The sequence below is a fragment of the Alosa sapidissima genome, chromosome 15 (assembly GCF_018492685.1).
Source record: "Alosa sapidissima isolate fAloSap1 chromosome 15, fAloSap1.pri, whole genome shotgun sequence".
Lineage (NCBI taxonomy): Eukaryota > Metazoa > Chordata > Actinopteri > Clupeiformes > Clupeidae > Alosa > Alosa sapidissima.
The window spans coordinates 8,932,362-8,958,182 of record NC_055971.1 but is presented as its reverse complement, the minus strand read 5'-3'; the positions used below and the strand labels follow the sequence as shown (position 1 = coordinate 8,958,182).

The 25,821-nt window shown below is 45.6% G+C and overlaps 1 protein-coding gene across 4 annotated transcripts in view; it reads left to right on the top strand.

The window, feature by feature from the left end:
* brip1 (BRCA1 interacting helicase 1) overlaps positions 1-25,821 on the top strand; it is a 76,154-nt gene that overhangs the window by 47,528 nt on the left and 2,805 nt on the right. For 2 of the 4 annotated variants that reach the window (XR_006022728.1, XM_042062854.1), the window contains one exon: positions 25,181-25,320. Coding sequence is in view for 3 of the 4 variants with exons in the window: in XM_042062854.1 (XP_041918788.1) it covers positions 25,181-25,317 (137 nt within the window). In the remaining variant the exon portion in view is untranslated. Of the gene's footprint in view, positions 1-25,180; positions 25,802-25,821 lie in introns of those variants that run through there. The other 2 variants (XM_042062853.1, XM_042062852.1) reach the window with 1 other exon arrangement.

Below are 25,821 nucleotides of genomic sequence, written 5' to 3'. Positions count from 1 at the left end.
TTAGTGATAAAACCCTTACAACAATTAAATGATTGCGGCATATTTACAGCAAACTTGTGGGTGATTTGTGGGAAACAAATGAGTTCACTAGAAAATATTGCCAGAAGTTTGCCAGTGTTGGCCGCTAGAGGCAAACATCTGGCAACAATGAGAAGTTTGCCACTAGTGGCAAATGTGTTCGCCAGTGATTTGACACCACATTTAGCCAATAATAGCAAACTTCCAGTGAACTTCTGGTGACAGACGTAATTTGCATGTGACATTGCTGCAAATTTGCTGCAACATTGAATGAATGAATGAAACCTTTATTGCCCCAAAGGGGGAATTTGTCTTGCCAAAAGTTAACCACAATTGTTTGCCAGAAACCTAATTTGCATGTAAAAATATGACCTTGCCGCAAATTTGTATCAACTGTTCGCCAGAAACCTGAAATTTCTGTAAGTTCCTAAGTCTGGGAGAGCTTAAAAGTAGTTGAGGACTCCTAACTCACCAAGATTAATTCACAAAAGTCAGAAAGCAGCAGCAATGTTTTGAAATACACATGCAGAGTCACTTACAAAATATCTCAATCACGAGGGAACAATTCCGTAGCTTTTAAGGGATGCCACCAACAACAATCAAAGCCGTTCGTTATTGAAATGTAAACTAAATGTAGTTCTTCATTTTATTGTTAATCAAGTTAAATTAGGCTACTTCCTGTCTACGCAAACCTATCATGATGCAGATGTGATTTATAGACCTGCACAGATAGTATCAATCCGAGGTGTATTCCGTTACTGTTTCATTTGACGTCTTTATCTCTCGTCCTTCCCGGTTACCTACAGTACTCATGCAGCACATGTCTGCTCAACAGCACAGACCTGTCACTCATTGGCCACTCACACAGTTACAGTAACTACAGGCAAGCTTGTGCATGACAATAGATGTCAACCCTAGCAATGGACCTGTTATCTTATCCCTGGAGTTGTCATTTTCCCTTACTAAAAGTTGGTTTCAGCAGCTTTGTGAATTAGCTTTCAGAGAAAACTCTTAGTTAAAAACTTCGATTTAGGAGTACTCTTAGCAGTACAATAAAATGCTTTGTGAATACAGGCCCTCTTTTCCCTTCTTTTGAGATTATGAAAAAGATCACTTAAGTACAGTTACAAAGCGGTTTTGTTGAAGCATTTTCAGTTTAAATTATCTCTACAGAACAGATAGATAGATAGATAGATAGATAGATAGATAGATAGATAGATAGATAGATAGATACATACACACACACACACACACACACACACACACACACACTTACTTTTATTCATCCCCGCAGGGGAAATTCAAATGTCCAGCAGCCGTGTGTTGTCTACCAACAAGCATTCACACTGCAATACACTCATAAAAAACAGTTAATAAAATAAAAACAATCCCAAAAACGAGCTACTATCATTAGTAGTCAATAATTAATACAAACAAGCTACTATCATTAGTAATAAATGATTAAGAACACATTTATCCCCAAGGTTACGGCTAATTAATGCAGTAAAAAAAAGGGTGCAAAAATATCAACACAATGAGAACATGGAAAGAAGCAGAGAGAGATGTTCAGTATTCAATAACGGTAATATTTACCTAAATATTTCAATCTAAATACCACTCCATCATATTTATCCAGGATCACATGATCTTTGAATCAACCTGAGCAGAATTTGGGAAAAACTGAAGGTATGTCGTAATTGTTGCATCCCTATTCTAAAAGGGACTTGGCCTTCCATGACCTGGTGTGTCAGTTAAATACTTTCCTTATTAACGCGTTCTCTGATAACCTTCAAAGTGCTTGCTTCCTTTGTTTTCCTCATTTGAAATGTCAACCATGGTCATTGTCTGTTGACATTTGAACCCCAGACTCCGTGCTAACTAATGAGAGCTTTTAAGTCCTGTGCCATTAGGTCCATGCTGTGCAAAGGACTATACATTTGACAAAAGGCCAACATCTGTAGGTTTTGGTGGCGCACGGATGTGTGTGTGAAGTGTGTGGGAGAGAGAGAGACAGACAGACAGAGGGAGTAAAGAGAGAAGAGAGAGAAACGGCATGTTGCATGTTTAGTGTCGGATCTTGCCATCTGTGTGTAGCTGGAGGGCTGTTGTTCTGCCCCAGTCTCTACACGCATGGCGTGGCTCAAACGTCTGCCCGGACATAGTGTGTGTGTGTGAGAGTATGTGTGTGTGCATGGTCACGTGTAGTCCACACCTCAGGCGTGAGTGGCAGGACACCCTGGGGCAGATGGCTGCCACTCCGACTGCCTCCACCCTTGAATGGCACTCTGCTAGTTAAGAAGCTCTCCCGCCCATCCGTTTCTCAACCCCACTCTTCGCTGCTCTGATCCAGTGTTTGTTTTGCCTTTCCGCCAGCATCAGCATCATCCACTTCATCCTCTCTGAAAAAAGCTTGCCACTCAGCTCCTGTCTTTGTATTGGAGGTTTCCACGCCAACTGCCTTCAAACTGTTGCTTCCTCATCATTCTGCTGTTGTTGTTTTTAAAATGTAGCCCTAAGCCTGTGGGTTTTTTTTTTTCCTTGGCCATATCGGCATCATGTCCTGCTAAACCAACCCCCCCACCGCCACCACCACCACCACACCCCCACTTCATCACAACACCACCGTTAGCGTTAGCCCTTTGTTGTGAGTGTTGCTGCATAGGGATCCCCGACGCCTTAGACGCTGCCCAACGCTTGTGTCTGCCACTCGGCCCCACTCGTGCAGACTGTCCCCCAGTGGCTCAAAGCACACATTAAACAATCACTGAGGCCAAGCAGACGTTTAGCTGGGCTTTTTTTTGTGAAGACCCCTCTCTCTCTCCTCTGCATACTGGCCCCATTAGAAGAAAAGGGGGCAGTGAGGGGGTTTTATGGCCGAATCCATAATTACAAAAGGATCATTTCCTCGCATGAAAAAAAGCAGACATCTTCACGCTTGGCTGAATATAGAATGTGATCGTGTATAGAGGTTAGAGGTTTTTAATTTGAACGCTGTACTTGGATTAAACAAAGAAAGGCTTGAAGATGCACCCCTGTCATTGGACTGACACCAAATTCATAAATTAGTGGATCTGAATAGAGATACAGTAATTCTTGTACAAAAAAAAATGTTTAACCGGTTAAAATAATCATTAAAGGAAAAAAAAAACTTTGTTGTATTGGAACTATTTTTTACTTTCACATATGGAATATAACTCAAATGACATGGTTAAATACATTAGATGTGTAGCAATAAAACAGAAAGAGCAACATGATAGATACACGCTGAATACAGTATCTATAGCAAAACATGTAAATGCTAAATACAGTATCTATAGCAAAGTTATTTCAATAATGCTTTGACTATGACAACCATCAATACAATGCTCTATGAACACAATCGTAATACATTTTAAAGGTCAAAAGGACCTCATAAACTGCTTTGATCTTTTATTGTCAGGAAAGAAATATACTTCCTTCAGCCTAAACTTTTATGCAGACATGTATTACGACGTATTCCTAAAAATAAAGCTTTCATTAAACAGTCGTCTCTACAAGTGTTTGTTTTCTAATTGAAATAATATTGCACAATAGAAATCACTCAAAATGATAGTCTTCAACAACACAAATCAAACTTTGTTGAGTGAGGGCTGAGCTTATTGGATTTTTGTTTGGATGCATGCGTTTATGGAGCAGCCTTGAGTTTGGCGAGCGTGTGGCAGCATTTCTTTAGCCCAGTGGCCTCATGGTTGGCCTCATGGCTGCTGACCACCTGGCCCTCATCACCCCCTTGTCATGGAAGCTGTGAACAGAATCTTAGCTTTGTCCGAGGCGCAAGGGGTTGTTTTTGTGATGTGTCCGAGTTGTTTTGGGTTGGGGAGGCAGCCTCCAGCATGAACTGTGTCGGTGGTGGTGGCGGTGGCCAGGTGGCAGCCAGGGTGACAACATGACAGCCGATGAGCAACAGCGCTTGCTAATGGGGTGGGTGGGGTCAGGGAGAAGGTTCAGGGAGGGGTGGATGATCGACGAGTTGACACGCAGAGCATGTCACAAGCTGAGGATGGTTTTTGAAAGATCAGGCGCTGAGCTACTGTCTAATTAAATGCTGCTAATCTTTATGGCGTGTAATCTGTCTGTTATACTTGCTGTCTTGTCTTGGCATGGATGGAGGTTTCTGCAGGTTGGAGTGGAAGAAAAAAATCAATTATCGATTAAGGAATCACCCCCCCGGGGGAGTAAACCCCTTAATCTGGCATTAAACGATTCGTGAGCAGACAATCGCTTTAGTTGGATAATATGTAGGCTCAATAGTTGGATAATATTTGGCTCAATAGTCAGGTTATATGTGTAAATCCAGTTGACACAAAGAGTATAATTCAGAATTATGCAGTCGTTAATCAAGAATATTGATGTTCACCAATGCCACAACAGTATTGTTGCAGTTGATGCTCATGCGCTTTTTAAAGCCTACCATAGTGACTTTTCCCCAAATAAATCTTAAGAATACGGCTAGAAAAACTACTGTAAATTACTCTGGATTACAAGGAGGGACTGATCGCCTTAAGTTGCTCAGAATCTCCTACTAGCCGTCTATGTGCACAGCTGCCAGATCTTGGCTTGGGTTATAGTTTTGGAGCCCCTCGGACAATAAACCCAGATTTCTTTCATGGGTTTAATGGGAATTAGACACCTAATCTGCCTATCTGCCTCCGTTAAGTAGGCTGCTTTAAGTTTAGGCATTCCCCTGTTTGGGCTCATTTTATGTTGTTTTACCCAAAGCCTTTAAAACGGTGGTCGTCACTAAATTGTGAGCCTTTATTAGCCAGACCATATGCTGCTAAGCTTCCATTGGTTTGCAGTATGTCCGTCAAGTAATGCTTTGATCATGATTACAGGTATTGATGGGTATTTGTGTCATGATAAGTTAGGCCTGTGTGTCTGTGAAGGCTGGTTTTAAGTTGTTGTTTAGCTCAACTGACTGTCAAGCAATCACTTTTTATAATTGCTTTCATCAACTCGACATCTAAAATGAATGCAAACCAAACTATAACTGTTGAACAAAAGAAGTAGGAATTTAACCGGTAGTTAAAGTTAAGTTAAGTTTGTTGCTATTCCTGTGCCATTGCCATGTCTGTGAATGATGTGGGTGATTTATCACAAGACATGTTCATACATACTTTTTTTTCGATCTACTTCACGTTTTTCGGCCAACATGTCCTAATACTCCATATTCCACTGCATAGCATTCCTTTACCTAAACGTAATCTCATGATAGCCAGGAGGCTATTTGAGACTGTTTAAATCAATAAATAACTGCTGAGTTTTAATGCGTGTCAAGTGTTAGCCGTAGGAGACCCTTTCGCTGGCATGTCGAGATTGGTTGGTTCGATAAATTCTCACCGCTATGTCCATTTGGGAAATAATTGATTTCCTTATTACAAGAGAGTCATTATCCTGTACCAGTCGATTAATACAATTAAACAACCCTGCAGACACATTCCCTAAGTCACGGTAAACTCATCACTTCATATTAGTCAATCAATATCATTGACTTTTTCATAGATATGTGGCTTTGTTCAGTTAGTCACTTTCTGTGGAGCTCTGTGTCTCTGTCATTGGCCAAATGGATTATGAGTTTTACTCCGTGCCAGATCAATAGACCTTGAATCAATAACGTTTAAGTATTTCTTTTTGTCTTCTATCTCTACTGTACTATGATTAATCCAAGGTGTATGAAGTGACAGCACAAGACATTAACTGATGCAGTCACCACCAGCAAGGAGACCCAATGCCTGTCTCACTCCTGTGACAAGTGCTAGTCTTTCCAGCATGTGATAAAATTAATGATCATCTGTGCAACAGTGGTATTGGAAGTGAAATCTTGCATTTAGTCAACAGAGCACTCCTTATCTGCCAGACAGTGTCGCTGTAAATCTGGAGCATCTCAGGCCAGATGATACATCTGATAGACTCCAGCTATTCCACTGTACTGAAACAGTGAATGTCACAACTTACACAGCACAGCACATGGCATCCACTGTTCTGTGGTCCTTACAGGACCGTAACGCAACTTCTGAATTCCCCTTTTCATCAATGTTGTTCAGCGTATTGGGTACCCATTTAGCACTAAGAAGGGACCCAGTTAATCAGAAAGCGGTTGGAAAGGGTCATGTTTCTACTTGTGACGGCAATACCCAGACATGCATTGGCAAGAGACTAACTTTAGAGAGAACAGAGAAACATTTTAAGTTTGTGTAGCATCGAAATGAGTTTGAAGTTGTTGTTTTCAGGCAAATTACCTACATTGTGTTGCTTTAAGGCATGCAGAGCTCTTTGTGCATCACAGCACATTACATCACTCTTGTGTGAACATGTGCTTTTGATTTTAGGGAGTCAATCTCATATCTTTCTCTCTCTCTGTTCTCCCTTTTTCTCTTTTTCTTCCTGTCTCTCTGCTCTCTCTCTTTCTGGTCCAAAGGCCTGAGAAGTTCAGATCTAGGCAGGACCAAAGCCTCTTGCTCTGGACATCTATCACTGTGGCCTATCAGTGGACCAGTCGGATTACCTAAAGTATGCTGGCCCAATGTGAACCCCATACCTCACGCCTCTTCTGCAGGAGTCGGGGATATTCCTCCATCAGTACTCGACTCAGGGTGGCAAACAACCCAGGGGTTCGCATTGGCTTTGGGGCAAAAAACCCACCCCGAGAGGAGGAGAGACTGCCTGGGGGGTGTCAGATGATGGCTCGGGGCAGATTAATCCTCTGAGCCAGCTGGTAAATCAGCCTTAGTGAGTGCTGTCTGTGGAGCTTCCAGCCGTCAGGCCTCTCGTCGATCTGATTTGCTGCTGCCTGGACACTGTAGACAGCTTTGTAGATTGTGTGATGCAGTGTCTCACTCGCCGTACCATAAATCCCATAGGCGCCTTGATTCCACTTCCTCATTCCTCTCGTGTCTTTGTTTTCCTTCCATCTCTGTTGATTTTCGTTTGGCTTTGTTGTCACCACTGTACATGTTTTGATGTTACGTTATTAGTCTGTCGCCATCTCAACCCTTCCATTTGGCTGTGGCTTTAAGTGATGTGCATGTCAGGCAAGGCCAGTGTGTACAGTCTCTTTGTTCTGATGCACAAGTTGGAGCATTTGCCTCCGAACCTCAAGGTCTGTTTACAACTCAACAGCTCAGGAAGAGACACCATGCACAAAAACCGCATTAAATGTGTGGGGAAACAAGCAGCCTTTTAACTTCAGCCCACGCTAATTATCACTCCGAGAAAGCGGTAAGATGCTGGGTAAGATAAAATAAGATGAATTGGACTTCATATTGATTCAGACAGATAGCTTCTATCGGAGTCACGCTTTTCGCCAAATGCTTGCTCTTATTTTGCTCTGAGGTCTGTGTTGAGGTGCAGACTGACGCCCTCGGCTGAGAGCATAAAGCCTCGCCGTCAGGGCTGATTTGCAGCTCTAGACAGATTGACCAGGTCATGTATGTCTGCATGCATTTTTTTTTTTTTTTGTTTCTGGCATCTCAGCACTTACAAAATGCAGTGGGAAAATATGTCTACATTCCTCGCATATGAATGAGCTGTTGGTTCAATCTCTTGATAAGAGAATGTCCCTCACATATTTGACTTTCGTGTTAGATTCAGCATGCTGTGTAATTAGCGTGATGGCTGTACCCACAACATTTCAAATGTAAACGGGTGTGCTGGCTCCTGTTACACGGAGCACTAAGAGAACGCTCAACTGCACCCCCTGCTGGGCAGCCTGAGCACTAGCTGATGTGTCCACAGTGGAGAGCTCAGACTTTCCGAGATCAGATCAGATCCTTTGACTGATGTGTTAGGTAGTAAACGGTGCAAGAGATTCTGAAACGTCAAAAATTCCAATTTGGTGAAGGCGCGCCAACCCTCAGTTATTCCAGTTCTAAGCCACGCTGGCACCCCTCCTGCCTGCCAGCCTGTGTGATTAGTTTGGCCTCTGTCTGTGGACACTTCCCACTGGCTAACACTCTAGCTCCAGAACATCAGGCAAGCCCTACCTTTCCGGAGGGATGCCAATAAGGGCTTGATTTATCAGTCAGGGAAAGTTGCGTGGAAACAAAAAGCTGTGATTTTAATGTGTGTAAGTAGGTTTAAGTGTGTGTGTGTCAGTCAGTTCACTTTTGCTGTAATGTAGGTGGTCCCTGCCTTTGTAAATATTAGAAGTGCTGAAACGCGTTGTGTCAAAACATACAGGGCTTGAGGAGCAGTGCTAATGAATGGGGGCCACATGTGAGGTGCCACGACCGTTTGTTTAAGGAAATGAGTCTTGTTGACAGACGACGGCCTTAATGTGCAGGCCAGAACAATTCTGCCCTAGAGGACACACACATATATACACATGCATACATTTAGCATTCAAGGAACGTCTGTGTGTGTGTGTGTATATGAGAGAGAGAGAGTGTGTGAGAGCGCGTGTTGCCTGAACAGCCCTTCATCCATGCCCCCGGGGTTGTAGGGAAGCTATTGGAGCTTCTCCAAGTGCCAGCCAAGGAGTGTAGGCTTGTTGAGAGCTGACAGACAGGGCATGTTAAAGACAGGAGTTAAGTGAATAATACATGCCCCACACATACACACACACACACACACACACACACACACACACACACACACACACACACACACACACTCCGCGCCTGCCCTGACTCATCACACACTCAACAACAGCCTGGCAGGTCCCGTCATGGGAAAGGCAGCTATTTATTCAGTCCTCTTTGTACAGCTTCGTTCCCGTAGTCTTTAATCCTCTGTGTAGATCAGCGCACACACTCCGCATCTATACCTTCCTCCTCAAACAGAGTCAAAGGCCACTTAAGTGTGCATACTAATGCATGCATGCTTGGATGTATGTTTTTTATAAGTGTGCTGTATGTTTACATGTGCTATGATGCATATTCTAGTCCCAAAACACAAACCTTTGGTAACAGACTGACAATCTTTCACCAGACTTATGATGTAGCATGACTTTCTGAGTTGCTACCTGAATGAAGGTAATCACGCTTAGTGTGGTGTTTTATATGCCATTGGGTGTTCCTAGCTGTCATGGGAACTGTTTATTTAGGGCATAGCTGCTGCAGAGGAGACGGTGGCTGTAGTTGTAGCCGGGCCTGGACCTGCAGAGAGAGAGAGAGAGGGGGAGAGCTGCTGACTGTGGAGAGGTGAGGAGAGATGAGTCCCAGCCTCATCACACTCACCTGAGCTCCTCTTTCAGTGAGCCATTAATCACACACACACACACACACACACATACACACACACTAACACACGCTCATACATACACACACACACACACACACACACACACACACACACTAACACACACACACACACACACACACACACTCATACACACTCATACACAGACAGAGACACATTCTCTCTTCACACACACACGCACACACACACACACATACACGTACGCACATACACTGATACATAACGGGACACACACATACAGACACATACACTGACAGACACACACAGTCACACTTATGTCTCACCATTTCACTTTCTGCCTAGGGACCGGGACTCCCATGCACATTACTTTGACTTGGTGGGATTTGGCTTTTTCTTAGAATCAGTTAATCTCCCCCTCTCCCCTCTATTTTGTTCGTAAGCAGACACTAGTGACTGCCATTGGTACATCTCATCTGAAAAGTGACATTTTAAAGTCTTTTTATAATTAATGACAGCCTTGAGACGTAGGCTGCGTTAAGGGGGAGCGAATCCATTTTCATCCTTAATGTGCACACTGAGAGAGAGAGAGAGAGAGCGAGAGAGAGACAGACGTGGTGAGAGCATTACACACTCATTACAGATGTCCCCCTGCACTCACGCTGACAGATCAGGGACGTAGCGCGGTTTCAGGGGGACCCCCTGGCCCTGCTGTCACCTCCCCCCCCCTCCTTTCTCTCTCTCTCTCTCTCTCTCTGTCTCTCTCTCTCTCTCAGAATGCAGAATTTAACTGCACTACAGATGCTTCCAAAAGACAGCAAAGCCAGTAAAGCTTGTATTTCTGTCTCCACCACTGGCAGGCTAGAAGTGGAAGTCGAAGTGAGTCATGGAGCATCAAGAAGCATCAGACTGACCAGGTCCAGTCAAGAAGGGAACATGGGGTTCTCTTCATCATCAGATTCGTCCACAAATGAATATGGAGCCGACAGCGTTTTCAAATCGTTTCAGGAGCTAGAAAACGCCGGAATAGTGTAGATGAGAGGCTGCTGAAAACATAGCAGAAGTATTTCAGATTCAAACAAAAACAGAATAGTGTGGATATTCGCCTTAGAAAATTGATATTATAGCCCACCCCCATCCTCCCCTCCTTTCCTCCCCTTCCCCCAGTAATGGATAGGGGAACAAAGGCAATTGACTTTTGCGTGTCTCTTTTCCCCCCATCTACTCAGGCTGCATAAAGGAGCTCGACTCTCAGGCTTGTGTGCCCTGCCAGGCAAGGGATTAAGTGTGTGAAAGGCAGCGGGGGTGATGGTGGTGGGTAGGGAGTAGAGACTAGGACAGGGGTGTGTGTTGTCAGTGCAGGTGTCGCTCTGCAAACTGTGAGGAGTTGCGCTTGGCAAAGATCCAGTGTGCCACTCACGCACTCTCTCTCTCTCTCTCTCTCTCTCTCTCTCTCTCTCTCTCTCTCTCTCTCTCTCTCTCTCTCTCTCTCTCTCTCTCTCTCTCTCTCTCTCTCTCTCTCTCTCTCTCTCTCAAAAACACACACACACCTCCCCAGCCATGGCCCTGCGTGTCAGCATACAATGGCCTCCAGGGGACATCTAGACAATAGTGAGCATGCGAAGGAACCGGGAGAACACCTCCAAAGCAAACAGTGGCGTTCTCGCTCTCGCGCCCGCCACTGAACACTTTTATGCCCCCTTTGTGTGTGTGTGTCCTGGCTCCTCTCTATATCTCTCTGTTCTCCCTCTTAAGCGGCGGCAATTTCAAAAGCACACCGCCATGCGTCTACCCACAACAGGTGTCACATGAAGCGCTCGTCTGATGTTTTGTCTGCAGTTGCGCCTCGTAAGCGTATTTACTTTTCCCTTTCTATCCCTTCTTTTCTATTCTTTTCAGTTTTCACCTCCCATTCCCACCCCACATTAGGCGACAGAGAGGAGTGTTTCCAATCAGAGCCCCAGCACAGCAGTGTTTTAATATCCCACAGGAAGGCGCTGGCCGCTCTATTCTCAGGGTGATGCGTGCGTGAGTGTGTGTGTGTGGGATGGGGTTTCAGCCGGCTTTGTGACGCTGGACAAATTGACACCACTTTGGTCTCTTCTGCATGTGTTTGCTTTCGTTCAGCACTGACCACAGTCTTTTATGTGCGCAAGGAGCTTTGGCTTTTATTCCAGGCCTTGCTTATATTATGAATGAGTATTGAATTAGATCTTAGGTCATTGTTTTTGAATGAGGCAATAGAAGTATTATATAGCAGACTGTAAGTTACACCCTCTGACCAGTAGATGGCAGTCTACACTGTAGTACTATTAACTTCATCTCACTGGGTGGAAATTGTTCTTTCTGTGTCAGTTGGTGTTCTGTTGTATGCAGCTTTAGTCATGTCCAACAGTGCCGATAGTCTGTTGTTTTATTTTATTCTACACAACCAGTCTTCATATTTCTCTTTTAGATGTTCAGCGATTTCCCTTCTCGTCTAGCCTGGCGAATGTAGGGTCTGGGCACTCACCGTTCGCAGTGCTCAGTCCGAGGGGCGGGATAATCAGTTGTCTTTCAAATTCCCTCTGCACGCAATAGGATATTTGTTTTCAAGTAGCAGGGAATTCAAGCCAAACCGTTGCAACTCTGCCATCAATCATTATGTTAAGCCCACCAAACGACTCTATACACGATTTCAATGTCCTGATTAAGTTTCGATTTCTGGAGCTCACAAGCCAACAGAGAGTTGCTAGACTAGCCCTGGCAGCAAATGTAATTTTCTGCCGCTAGGGGCGCGTCTAGATTTCTTGGCTACTTCTCGTCAGCATATTTCTGCTTTCTGCTCTTCTCCGATTATAACAGCGTCAATTATCCTCCCCAACCTTTTGGCCCTTACGTGTCATGCATGAAGAGGTGTCCATAAGGTCATGCCACAGTTTGGTCTCTACTTAAGTCTGCCCTTGTGAGCTCAATCCTCAGCTGCTTGTGATATCATGACAGGAGCCAAATGGATGAACCCAAGCTAGGCTGCTTCATAGAGAAGCCTCCTCCTGAACACGTCGTTTTCCGTTGTTTTTCACACTCCTGTCCCTGTTTTGCGCCTTTTGACATAAATGCGCATGAATAAGATACCGCTACGCTAGTGGACATTGCTCACTGCTATGGTGTTTCTCAATCATGTGTTGTGTGAGCATCAGAGTGAACTGCTGTGTGTTCAGCAGTGACTAGCATGAAGGCTGCAGGCTTTAAAGGAGAATTTTGGAGATTTTTCACATAGATTTCTGTATCTCGAAGTCACCAAGTACTATCGGTACAAAAAATCCCGGGAAAAACGGTTCTACCTAGCTTGAGTTTTTTTGCGGCAAACAGCTAGAGCTGCCAGGAGGCTACAGTGCTACTACTTGGCAACATGAACATCTCCAGAAACAGTGAAAAATTGTCTGAGTACAATAGAAACACAATAGAAACAGTAGAGTTTTCCTTTAAGCTGTAAATGCTGGAGAGGTTTTCATATCATTATGCTATTTTGACCTTTGGTTGTGGTCGGCGTTCACAGTAACTATTGTAAGTAAGACCACCACGCTTGTGGCGCCGCCAGATTCCTCGGACACAAACCCCCACATGCTTGGTTTTCTCCAGTCATTCTTTGTTGAAACCTTGTTCCAACTGGCTCACTGTCAGGAGCAGGAGGATGCAGTATGCCAGGGATCGCAGCGAGCAAAGGAAAACATATCGGTAATTATTTCAAGTGTAACCTCTTAACCTCTGCCACTGTGGAGAGCCGTACATCACGCCAGAGGCGGCTTAGGGCTGGAGCGGCGGAGCCCCAGAGTTGCTGATAATGAGATGGCAAACAGGATTATTGACACAGACACAAAGGAAGGAGCATTAGCAGGAGGTTCTCAGCCAGCTGTGTGAACAGACCATACATGCACTTACCTACAGCCGCACTGGGAGGTGCTCTATAGAGACAACAGACGCCAGAAAGGGGAAGAAAGGGGCTCCTTGACCCTCTCCAAGGGCTCCTAGACAGAGCCTCCTCTTAACATACCAGCCAACTGGACCGAGTAAACATGCCCTGCCAACAGCCGCGTAATGTACAGCTGACTTCTGTCGAGACTGTAAGAAGCTTCTACCCAAGTTACAACAATGGCAATAAATCTTATATTCAATCGTTTTTCATTCCTGACATGGCTTTAATATTTGTGTGCTAGTTCAAGTGTATAACTTCTGTGTTGAATAAATCTCTTGTCCCTTTTCTCATGTGGCAGTGGCTGTTAGCACCGTAACACTCTCCTTGTTGTACACCCAATTAGATTAATTTTACGTCAGGGTGATGCTTATGAAGATGTAATGAGCTTGTAACCAATCAGGGCTAGAATTTATTCACTATTAGCCAGTACTGGTACAGGCCCGTGTATAGTCGCTACAGTTGTTTTGGAAAGGCCTGTGTGCCTCAGACTTGGTCTTAGTTCTGTAATACTCTGCATATTTGTTATCCTGCATCGGCAGTCTAGTCATAGCCCTGTGTGTTAGAAATGGCTTTAAAAAAGAAGTTCACTGTGTCACGATAGTCAGTTAATTGGCTTTTCGTCCATGACCCACTTTTTTTTGTGGGGCCAGCAACTCAGGCCTGTGCTCCCCCGTTGTGCTCCCCTGGTCATGTGTCCAATTACCAACTGGAGCCAAGAACCTTGGTGGGGGGATGGGTGAGGACCGAGTCCTCTGATTGAAGTGCTGTGTCTAATTACCCCCCCCCCCCCCCTCCTCCTCGCTAGTTGGCGACGAGGTGCCGAGGCGTTGGTGACGTGCTCATCCTGCCCCGTCGAGCCCTGTCCACTCTGTTGAGTATCACAGGCACCAGTCACGGACCCATCGTGATCTGCGCCTGCCGTCTTCGTAGACAGAGGGCGCTGTCGACCAACACACACCCCCGCCATTCTCCAGACCAAATGCCAGCGTGGGCGTTAGCTCACAAACAACCCTTGAGTCTTTTGTCTTACCGTTGTTTGCACTTATTTTTGACTGGGGGGGGGGGTAAATGCTTGCTTTTCAACAAAATGTGAAGCAACAGCTCTTGTTGGAAGTTGAGCCTGTCTTGATCTGCTGAGCACAGCACTGTTAAGACAGCCATTAGCTCTGCAAATACAGTCTCTGGAAAGTCCTCGCCTTTACTCCCCCGGTCCCCCGGAGTAGTGTGCTGTTTACTCAGACTGGGTGTCTCAGGTCGTCCCAGCGGAGCTGTACGTTTGCTATTCTGCACTCAATAACAGAAAGATAGACTCCACATACACCACTTTCACAGAGCGCTCAGACACTAAAAGACTGGGTCCCTAGAGGTGAAGTGGCAACAGAACTGGTGATTGAGAACCAACAAATAACCAGTCAGCACCCAGTGATCTACGCGTGCTCTAGAAAGATGGCCTGGACAACTGAAGGGTCAAGGTTCGTTATTGACCCTTAACCTGTAATTTGTCTGGGCAGGGAGGAAAATCTTTTTTTTTTTCTGTGATCAGGAAAGGTGGCGTCGAGAGCGGGCGACCAACTACCGTTGTCATACTGCATGAGTGCTTGGTTTGGATTTAGGGCAGAGGCGTTAGTGACACGTTGCAATGTGCCCCCATTCACACACTTAGTCATGTTTGCTTGTTTTCTAGCGATTTTCATCGAACGGCCCTCATTGTTCGCCCGCCTCTGACAAAGGGATAAAAATGACGGCGAGTCACGCAAAGGCACTGCCATGAACTCCCCTTATTCGGCTTCTGGTTGGCCACTGCCAAGCTCCCTTTGGTCTCCGTGTAATCCGTGTGTGTATTGATGGTTCAATTACCACAGGTCAATATTTACCCTAAGCCACATCTGAGCTCCACTCCTCACCTAGGCGGCTGAAGGGAATTGTTTTATACAGCAGCGGCCAAACTCGCCCCAACTGCCAAACACGGGATGGGTGTTAACTCGGTGCCGGGTGAAAGCCTTGGGATTCTCTCGCCGCACACACACACACGCACACACAGGCGTGTGTATGTCACCTGAACAAAAGGAGTTCTGCGGTCTGAGCCTTGTGCATACATCTCTCTCTCTTTCTCACACTCACACTCTCACACACACACACATGTTCATACACAACATGTACACAAATACAGGCAGAAGCCATGAGAATAATCTGTTGAGCAAACAAGGGAGTGGAGCAGCCAGCCTTTATTGCAATGCAGAGTTGTGAGGTCCTGTCTGAAGCACACTTTACAAGGCCTTGTACATTAGTGTGTATTCACTGTTGGTTTGTGTGCTTAGCTATGTGTATCCCCATCAATAGATTGTCTAGACTAAATGTTCTTTTTTGTTTTGCCATATTTGGTTTAAGTATTACTTTAAAAAGTCACTGTCTGTTCTTAGTAGTGATGGGAATTTGTGTTGCTTTTAACAGCATACCTCTTTTGCGTACCTTCACAAGTAGTTGTAGACCAGTAGTTTTCATCAAAATTGATGAGCTACTCGGTATTCTCTTTTTTTAGTATTTTCTGTTACTATTGAAACATTCAACATTTATATTAGCTAGAGCTTAGTTTCGTAATAAAGCGTCATAATTTGATCGCTATCACAATGTTATGCAAGCCAGTGATGGTGTTTTCTTTTCACGCAGGGCTCCTGAGAGTGCAGTGTTTTTGTTTGCCTCCGGGTGTCACTGTCTGTCCTTCAGGCGCTGTCCCAGCACATTACTCAGAGTTGGGAATGTGCACTGGGAAAACCGGCCCCACTCAAGGGGATAAACAACCTAGGCACACGCTCAAGACCAATGGTCCTCCGAGAGTCATTTTTCATTCTTGATCTAATAAATCTTGTGTCGTCTGTTTATTTTTTGTTTTTTGTCATCTGCACGCAAATACACTTGAAAACAACACTGGAGTTGCTGGGAAGAGTGTGTATTCACAAAGGGCAGCATTGCCAACATCGGTGTCTCGTCTGATGAATAAGATGCTTCTGCCTGCTTTCTAATCGGCCAGAGTTAAAGTCTAATTCTGTATGATAGAGAACAGGTCCTGACTCTGTAACCGTGTCAACTGAGCCATCTCCACGGAGATGCGAGAGGTTGTTTTTGGAGTTCACGCGTTCACCTCTGACAGGAGTGATGACCTACTGTCCTCTCCTGCACCCACGAAACGAGGGTGTGCAGCAGACCAGTGCTGGGGGTGGCTAATGCGAAGAGACAGGCGCCCTGCGTTTGGACACACAGGCTCACCTGAGAAGCACAGGCTCTCAAAGCTCATTTAATCAAGGCCTTCTGTCCACGTACCCCAGGCGACTGCACAACTCTTTTGTTTCCTACATGTGACAATGCTTATGGTGTGTGTCTGTTTGCGTGTAAGTGTTTTGTGTGTTTGTATACTGTATGTTAGTGTCTGTACGCGTATGTGTGTTTCTTTGTGTGTGACGGTATGTGTTGGAATGAAGGGTAAGGATGTGGATGTAGTCAATCAGTTGCTGCTTTTTGTCTAGTTTCTCTGTTTGTGTGTGAGTGTGTGTTTACTGTTTAATTGCTGAGTGTTTGCTGAGGTTGCTGGGTTGAGTTGAGATAGTTGGATTGTTTGAGTTTGGACAGTTCCTTCCTCTGTAGATTAACCCCCCACCCCCTCACCCCCTCCATCTAGCTATCTATCTCATGCCCTCCCCTCTTGGTGATCTCTTACAGTCTGCCGTCTGCTCACACCACCACCCGTAGGATATCAGGGTCCCTCTCCATACGTACACTGTTATCAAGGTACAGTTAACGATCAGTGCTGGGCTCCTAATGAAGAGGTTCGTTTGGGAGCAGCGAACATGGCCGCTGGGCATGTGGCCCTGCCCCACTTTGTCACCCTCCCTTTATCGCTGCATTCCAGCCCCATCAGATTCCGTCTCTTAGAAGAGAGAACATGGCGAGAGGGAGGGGGGGCATGATGATGATGATGCTGATTAAGAGCAAGAGGGCAACTGAAAGGTCACGGTCACGGTCTTCACTTTATTCGCAGGACAGGGGTCCAGAGGCCAACCTAGCATTATTTTGTATGTATTTAGATGTATTTAGCTGACTTACAGATACCAGTCTCTCTTTAACAGTTCAGGGTTAAGTGCCTTCCTTAAGGGCACAATAGTGACAGCCGGGAATCAAACCCACAACTTTTGCATCTTCATGACAATGGGCGATAGGTGTTTAACTGAATGCATATCTGTGATGCAAATGCAAATCTGTGATTTGCACATGTGTGTGTTTGATTGTGTTTTTTGTGTATGTGTGTGGATGATTACACATGCCGGTGTATAATTGTGTGTACATCTGCATGCGTGTGTGTGTGTGTGTGTGTGTGTGTGTGTGAGAGAGAGAGAGAGAGAGACGCTGATAGCACAAGCTGACTGTGGGTCCGTGGGGAGAGGGAGGGCAGACAGTGGGGTGGGATGGAGGAGATTAGAGGTCCTGGTGGGACTGGAGCGGCAGCAGCGCCGATAAGCATCAGCACCAGCTAGACAGCCGCAGCAGCCCAGCACCAAACAACAGGGCAGCAGGGGGCATGTCAAGTGTCCTACAGCGGCGACAGACAGAGAGAGAGAGAGATCAGTAGACATACTCGATGTCTCCTGAAGATTACCTGTCCCTTTATTCCCCTACTCCTCTACTCTATGCCATATGCTTGACTAGATTCGCTAATATTATTAGTCTTCCCGCAGTTGCTCAAGTCCCACTATGTTGATCCATTACTTCAGTAATGGCTTGGGGCGTCAGTAATTGGATCGCGTGTTTTCTCGAAAACAGCTTGACTTGAAGCCGGATTGTTTCTGGCCGCCCTCTTTGTTCTAGTGTCTTTCCCAGATACAAACATGACAGTGACCTAATAGAAGAGGCCAGGAAGAATGTGCTGATTTGAATTGACCATAATCACTTGTGTTGTTTGTTTACTGAGGTTGTGCTGGGGGTAAAGCTGGATAGATGAACAAAGCGCTCGGTTGTGTTTAGCCCATGTCTACTCAGATAGACCTCGAGCAGGTGCAAGGGCCATGACAATAAAAGCTTAAAGCCACAATAACATGCAAGCAAAGGCTTAGAATCTGTGTGTGTGTGTGTGTTTGGCTGTGTGTAGCTGTGTTTGTGCTTGGTTTTGTGATTGTGTGTGTGTGTGTGTGTGTGTGAGTACAGTACAGTTGTCGTGTATGCCATGCTCGGTTATCCCCAGGGCCATCACCCCTGCCTGGCAGACGGTGCTATCAGTGTGATCACAGAGAGCTCTGGAGCCTGGCACCTCAGGCCTCCACTACTGCCCTTTAGTGCCCACATTCCCCTTCCTCTCCTCCCCCCTCTGTCTCTGTTAATCTCTTTCTCTCTCTCTTTTTTTTTATCTATCTTTCTCTCCTTCCCGCCAGCACGCTCCCCTCCACAGACAAGACACGTAGCCTTTCTAATTTCCTGATTCTTTAATTATATCAGGCGGTTGTTTGTGCCATCTGAGAGATTTGCGGCCCATTGTCTGTGTGTGTTTATGGGCGATGAGTGCTGAAGATAGTGCTCCCGTCTCAGTCATGGCCTTGTCACTGATGACAGATAAGAGTCGCGCTGCCCACATGCTGACAAGAAAAGAGGGCCTTCACACAACACCGTGCAGGCTCCAGTTTTTTTTTTTTTTTGTTACTTTGTGTTTGTTCAGTATTTTAAAATGTCCGCAAAACAGATGTACAGATGCTGTTGTTGTGGATTCAAGTCATGTTTCATCAACAGCTTGCTTCTCTTTCGCAACATTTAAATTGAACCCTGAATTTATCTTCTAAAATGAATTTGTGTATGAAGCTTTATATAATTATGCTCAAAGAGTGTGTGTGTGTGTGTGTGTGTGTGTGACGTGTGACGTGTGTGTGTGTGTGCGCTTGCGTGCGTGCGTGTGTGTTTCGTAACTAATTTGTGTCTGATTTGTGTGGGTGGAAGTGTTGAGGTGGGCAGGATGTTTTCTTCCTGCCAGTCTTCCAGTGTGTGTCTGTCTGTGTGTGTGTGTCTGTGTGTGTGTTTGTGATGCTATCTGGCCCATTAGCTGTAATAGTACTCATTAGGTTTGTCTGTGTACAGAGCAGCATGTATTTGGTTTGTGTGTGTGTGTGTTGGGGAAGGGAGGAAAGGGAGGTGTCGCACTGTCACATCAGCACAGACAGGCTGCACCACAGACCGCCTCAGCCATCCAGGCACACCCTGCTTTTCTCGCTCTGATTACCATCTGCCCTCGCGCTGTGTGTGTGTGTGTGTCTGTCTGTATTTATTTTTGCTTGGAATGCTGTCTTATTCTCCCCCTCATCTCCGCTTCCTCTTTCAACCTTTTTCTCTACATGTTACTGTGAAATTAGAGGGAGAAGAGAGTCTCTCAAACACATGAGGGTGGTCAAGAGCTGCTGCTTGGGTCTCCTCTAGTACTAGTAAATAGACCTACTGTATGCAACTCTTGATACAGTCACAGTGATCCCACAGATTATAGTCACAGGTACACACACGCATAGTTTTCAGAGCAGTTAAGATATAGATACACAAACATAAATTACTATAAAACACGTACAAAAAGAATTACCTGCCCATGGTACACACAAACACACCTACCACCTACACTCACACTGACACATTTCAATGCATTATGCAGACAGGATATGGAAAGCTGTGCTCTGTGCCCTCAAATCCACTCAGAGGCACTGACTCCGAACTGTGTTATCAGAGAGGGTGATGTAAGAGACACCTGAGGCCATTGGCCCGAGGGCTGACATCACATCCTCCTCCCTGCCACCTAACCGTCATGATACCTGCTCAGCATGACTATCATTCCCCTCGTGCCCCGCTGGTGTTCGAGCGCGACGCAGATAAGGGGGGCCCTGACGGGCATCCTCCGCTATGCCGTTTAACAATCAGGCTCCTCCTGTCCTGGAAGTCTTGCCCCTTGCTACCTATCTCTTGTCCGTCCCGCTCGGTCACCTGAGTTCTGAGAAGTGGCAAGTGTCTCACGCCTTCTCATTCCCCCCTTACCAGCGATATCCGCCTGTCTGCTCAGAGCATGCTGCCAAGTAGACAAAACAACAATCTAGTGGCACGACGAAAAGAATGCACGGTTGTACAAGTACTGATGTTTGTGCTGCCAGAGGAGGGAGCACTTGTGTCATGGTGGACTAGCTATCGTGTGTCTCTTCCATAATTCACTTAATCATACCCTGTTATGATAGTTGCGCAAAAGGGGACCATAACACATTGAATCTGGCAAGTCTCTATTCTGGGCTTGCTACTTCAGGCTCTTAAGAAAACGCCCCAGGTTACTGGAAAAGCCCTTTCATGAATTCATTACCATTCGGAGTGGTGAAACAAACACCTGGACTGACCGAGAGGCCATGCTGGTTACGGAAGGCTTTACCTAAGCCAGCAAAGGGGATGAGCTGAAGATCGCCTGCTTAAGAGCCTTTAGTACCTGAACTGAGAGTCCAAATCCTGCAGTTTGCCCTTCTTCCCGAGCTTAGGGCACTTAGTGCGTGGCAGGCATGGAGGCTTTGGGTTCTGAGAAAGCCTCTCTACTACGGTGCCACCACAGGTGATCCAGCGTGAGACTGCTGACACTCTTACGAGCTTAGAGGGCGAATCCTCTCCTTCGCAAGCTGGCGTGGGCTCTGCTCAGTCCCCACGCACCAACCCCCATGCATATATTAACAGTGGAAGTAGGACTCGTTTTCGGAAACCTTTTCTGCTGTGTTCTGTGAAATTTACACAAGGGCTTGATTGAGTGAGCAATGAAATGTCTCAACTCCCCTGGCTTGGCACAGCTAGAGCAAAAATTAGACACGTTTTGCTTTAGTTGGGATTTCAGTTTGTGGTAAGTTCAGTCAGTGGTGTGTTTTTAAAAGAGATGTTTTGTGCACACACAAAAAAGAAAAAGAACAAAAAAACAATCAAAACATTTGGTTGTGGTTTGGGTTTAGAGTACTTTGGTCCGTGAGCCAAAATGAAACCTCACTCAGTGGATCGTTTTCACAATCGTACAATACCGACTGAGCTAGCTAAATGTGGAGCCAATATATGTTATTTATTAGTGAATCATTAGTGAGGATTCGGTCTGACATTGAGTAAGAATGCCCATCTCCAAAAGCCCCTCTTAATCACCATGTTTTTTAGGTGAGAGATGGCTGAACACAATTGAACTATTTCAAACTTGACATCTTGCTTGCTAGCAAGCTGTGCATGACAATAGGATGTCTAACAGTGAGCACCATAGGAGCCCTGAGTGTGGTTGGGTAAACTTTATTTCCCCTACTCTTCTCAGCTGAGGATTGTTATGTTCTGAGCCGCTAACTTCGCTTTCACAACAACAGAGTATGGGGTCAGTGACTTGCGTTATCCCTTAACTTAGACCTGTCCTACTAATCTCACAAGTGGACGTGGCAGTTAAACAGCTTTATTCAATCTTCTTTTGTTTTATTTTTATTTGCTCACTGGATCTGACCAATAAGCGACGGGGGCTCTGCTTGACTGAGCGTGCAAAGTGACAAACAAGGTTCTCCAGATCACATCCTGGTCCCTCTTTAGTCAGGTAATCACCCGTAGAGGGTCTGACCCCTTTTAACTGTCAGTCACCGGTGCGCTGATCCTCCCTGTAAGCCGTATTTGTCAAAGGAAACACTTGATCTGAAAGGGGCATCAGCCTTGGGTGAAGTCTCGGGAGCCAGATCAGAGCCTCAACTAGAGATTTAAAGAGGACAAACATATTAGGTAAAGATTTGCAGTCACTTTTTCAGAGCTAATCTTAAGAGGTGGTTGCCCTCCCCTTATCCCTTGGGCACCGCAGTGGGCCCGAGGAGCACCAAGGGAATTGACTTAGGGCAGCTGAGACGGACTTTAGTGGCAGGTGGTGGTGCCAAAAAGGCTGTACTGGCACAGTAAGGGTGTCTGGAAGGGCAAACCTAGCAGCCCCCTCCAGTCAAGGCTTTATGATTACTTTGCGGTCCAAAGTAAATCATGTGTGTCTGTACATTGGAAACCATAGCAAAAGACAAATTGTGGTTGTTAAATGATATGACTGCCCTAGATGACAAGCCAGCACAGGTGTGCCATGCTGGCATATGACCCGCTTTGGCAACAGTGAGTCTCACCCACAGTGTTGCCAGGGCACAGAAGGGTCCAACACCATTACTGCCAACAGTCAGTGTAAAGGGAGAAGGTACAGATGGTCATGTGTGTCTTCGCCACTGTACTTATATAATTAAGCGGTTTACCACAATGTAGGTCTAAGGATTATCTGTACTGACGATCACGCTTATATCCGAGTGTCATAGAAGTTCCAACTTTACCGTAAAGGATTGCAAACCCTTAAGGAAAAACAGTAGCGCTCAGCTCATGCAAGGCAGTGTGTAAGCAGTACCCATGTTTGGCCAGTAGAGGGGTTTCACACTCCAACTCCTGAAACCTGAGGTCTGGCATGGTTCACTTCCACTCTCACTACAGATCTATGTCACAGACTCCCTACACTGTCTCTCTTGTTTTATTTTTTTCTTATCCGTACAGACTTTCTCCCGGGCCAAAAGCTCATTTGTTATTTCATTAAATAAACTGCACCAAGACTCTTGTCAAGAGTACTGTCTTTATAACAAAAGCATAACCACCAGAGCCTTGATCTGAAATAAATTGTTTTTCCACACGCTTCATGAGTGGTGCCTTTTACAGTACTGGCAAAGAATCTGGCCCTGCATTCTTTACCCATCACCAGCACCCATGCAGAGAGAGAAAGAGAGAGAGAGAGATGAAGAAGAGAATGGAGGACCGGGGGGGGGGGCTTAGTGTGACTTGGCTTTGGGCTAAGTAGTTGTTTAGGTTGAGTAGAATTGTGGACACCTGGTAAAGATGTGGTGGTGCTTGTCATAATATGCGGAGGCTGAGTAGAGAGTCCAGAGAGATTTGAGGAGCGAAGCGAAGCTTGTGGTGTCCTTTTCGTTCAGCCAGCCACAGTGCTGGTGTGTAGGTCTCCAAGGCTGTCATAGTGGGAGGCTCTGTTGTGACGGAGAGTGGCTGACTGTAAGAGCTTGCCCCTTATTGGCTGCAGGGGGAACAGAGAGGAACCAGAGAACCAGTAGCGGAGCCTCCAGGAAGTAGATGGAGGGAGACGGAACACAAAAATGTGATTAGTGTATAAACATGGCTACTCTTATTTCACAGATGCGTGCACAGGCACAAAGATTCACGCACAGCCAATAGCTGGATTTAATAACCGCAATCGGCGTGATGCAACAGTGAACTCACATGCCGACTATGCCTCTGCGGTCATCAAAGTACACCACAAAAGCTCTTGTAACGATATCCTGTTTTTCCCCCAAACATGTGCATAGTTCGATGAGGTATGATGTTGGACAAGGATCTACTTTTTTCACATTAAAGAACTGTGTGCTGATTGGTCCCAAAGCCAATTAAAGAAACACTGCTCAAATGCCGCTTTATTCCTCAAGTTAAGACTTGTTTGTTGGTCAATGTCCCACGGCCATTACTGCACAATGTACATCAATCTTCTGGGCATGCATTTAATCTTATGGATAAAAAGTTAATCCGCCCAACCATTTCCTTAGCAAACCCTAATCCAAGCAGACCTCACAGTATAATTATTAATTTTTTTATTGACGCTTTCATCCAGCGCCACTCAGTGTAGCTGGACCCCAGCTTTATGCGATGGGGCTTACGTCTTAATGGAGCCAACCAGATGTAGCCTTTGATCAAGGGACACGGCCGCTGTTAAGTGTCCCTCCACTGGAGGGCTGAACTCCCTAGCCTGAAGGATCCCGTTCCCGCAAAGACCAGCGCCTGATCTTACGCCAAGAATGTACCCACATTGCCCCATCAGTCGTCTTCAGTAGTCGCAGTCAGTGCCATTTTGTCCCTCTTTAGTCCTGATGCTATTCCTGGTCCTCAGAGGATGTTCTGAGTAGGTATAATTGTAACTGTGAGGACAGAAGGACGGGAGGCTAGGTGAGAGAGTGAAATGTGAGAAAGCCACTTACCCACAAACAACACCCTTCGTCCTCCTCCTCCTTGGAGCCAAGGCCACCACATGTCACCGCTTGGCCAGCCCTGGAGTCATGCAAACACCAAGCAGCGACCTCCGCGAGATCAAGCTACATGTGGATCAAATCAGAATTATCCGCTAATTGACTATTTACTAGGCACCAGAAAGGCCGTAATGGACTTTATATTAAATCCTTCTAAAGTATTTAAAGTGTGTTTCTGAGTGCTCCTGCAAGACTTGCTTTTGCCTCTCTTTTTTTTACAAGGAGGAGCGAATTAAAGCTCTTGGGTCAAAGTGTGCCCAGCCAAGGTAGCTCTCAGACGGAATTTAGGGACGACAGTGGGAAGCAGCTCAAGGAGGGCAAGTTGCGGAGCAGGAGAGAGGCACGGGGAGATCTGCTGCAATGAGTTCCAGATGCCCCACGGCCCCAGCCTCTCTCCAAGAGATACTCTGGGCTATAGTGTGCTACAAGGGGCTTAGACCTGGCTTCCCTTTAATAGAGATAGACTGCTTTTTATGTGGAAAGTTGAATCGCGTAAATTTCAAGTTGTCCGCTCTGTCTTTTGCTTTATACGCTACTAAAGCTTCAGCTGAAGAAAGGTCAGTCAAGTTTTGATCAAATGAAACCAAGCTCTTTTTTTCTTTTTGAGGCTTAAAAAGCATCGGAAATGGATCTGAGATACAGAAGATGTCGTTTTTAAAAGACAGATTAAAGACCCACGTGATATTTCCTTTGACCCTCTCAACCTCCCACAGAAATGCAACCTTTGGCTACCCTAGCCATATATGTCCAGGGTGCGATATCATTATCATCAGGGCCTCACCTAAATTCACATTCAAAGTAGAGCAGGACAGAGGAATGCCTACTGGCCGCCTTGTATATTTTCATATATCTTTTATTTTGCCACCGTTCAAAAAATCTCTGCCAGCTGACGTGGTATTGTTGTCATGCTCCCCCTTAGATGTGGCTGGTCCCAGCTGCCATCAGGTTCTGCTCCAGGATGCTGAGCTTAAGAGAGGCCGCCGTTTGAGACGAGGAGTGCAGGCCTGGACCCAGGAATCTCATCGCCCTCAACAGCCTCAGCCCAGAGCGGCCTAACTAGTAACACTACGCACTGTTCTATGTTTATGTTTCAAATCAGAGCTTTGGAATTCTTGGTCATGTGTACATGTGGTTGTGTGTTTGTGTGTGTGTGTGCACAACTTGCGTGTAAATATGTTTGTTTTTAGCAAATGTGAACCCCCCACATGTGAAAGTAATCGGGTAGAGATTTGTTTTATAGTCGGATCTAGTCTGACTCCACTTACACGAGCACACTGAGCACCTAATGTCCATATGTACGCTGCTAAGGTAAATCAGTTAAGACAAAACAATTCTAAAGAGCACATGATTCTCATTAATGCCTGCCATTGTCTTCATTGCTGTTTATGGTGTCATGGTAACATTTACCTCTATATGAAAAGGCTACAGAAGTGTTACTTCAAAGTCAAAAATTGCCCATGGTAGCATCGGAACAAAATGAAAGCAAATTGCACTCTTCTTTAACTTTAGAGGTCTCCCCACTGGATATAAATACATATAGTAATGTAATGAAAGTATTTG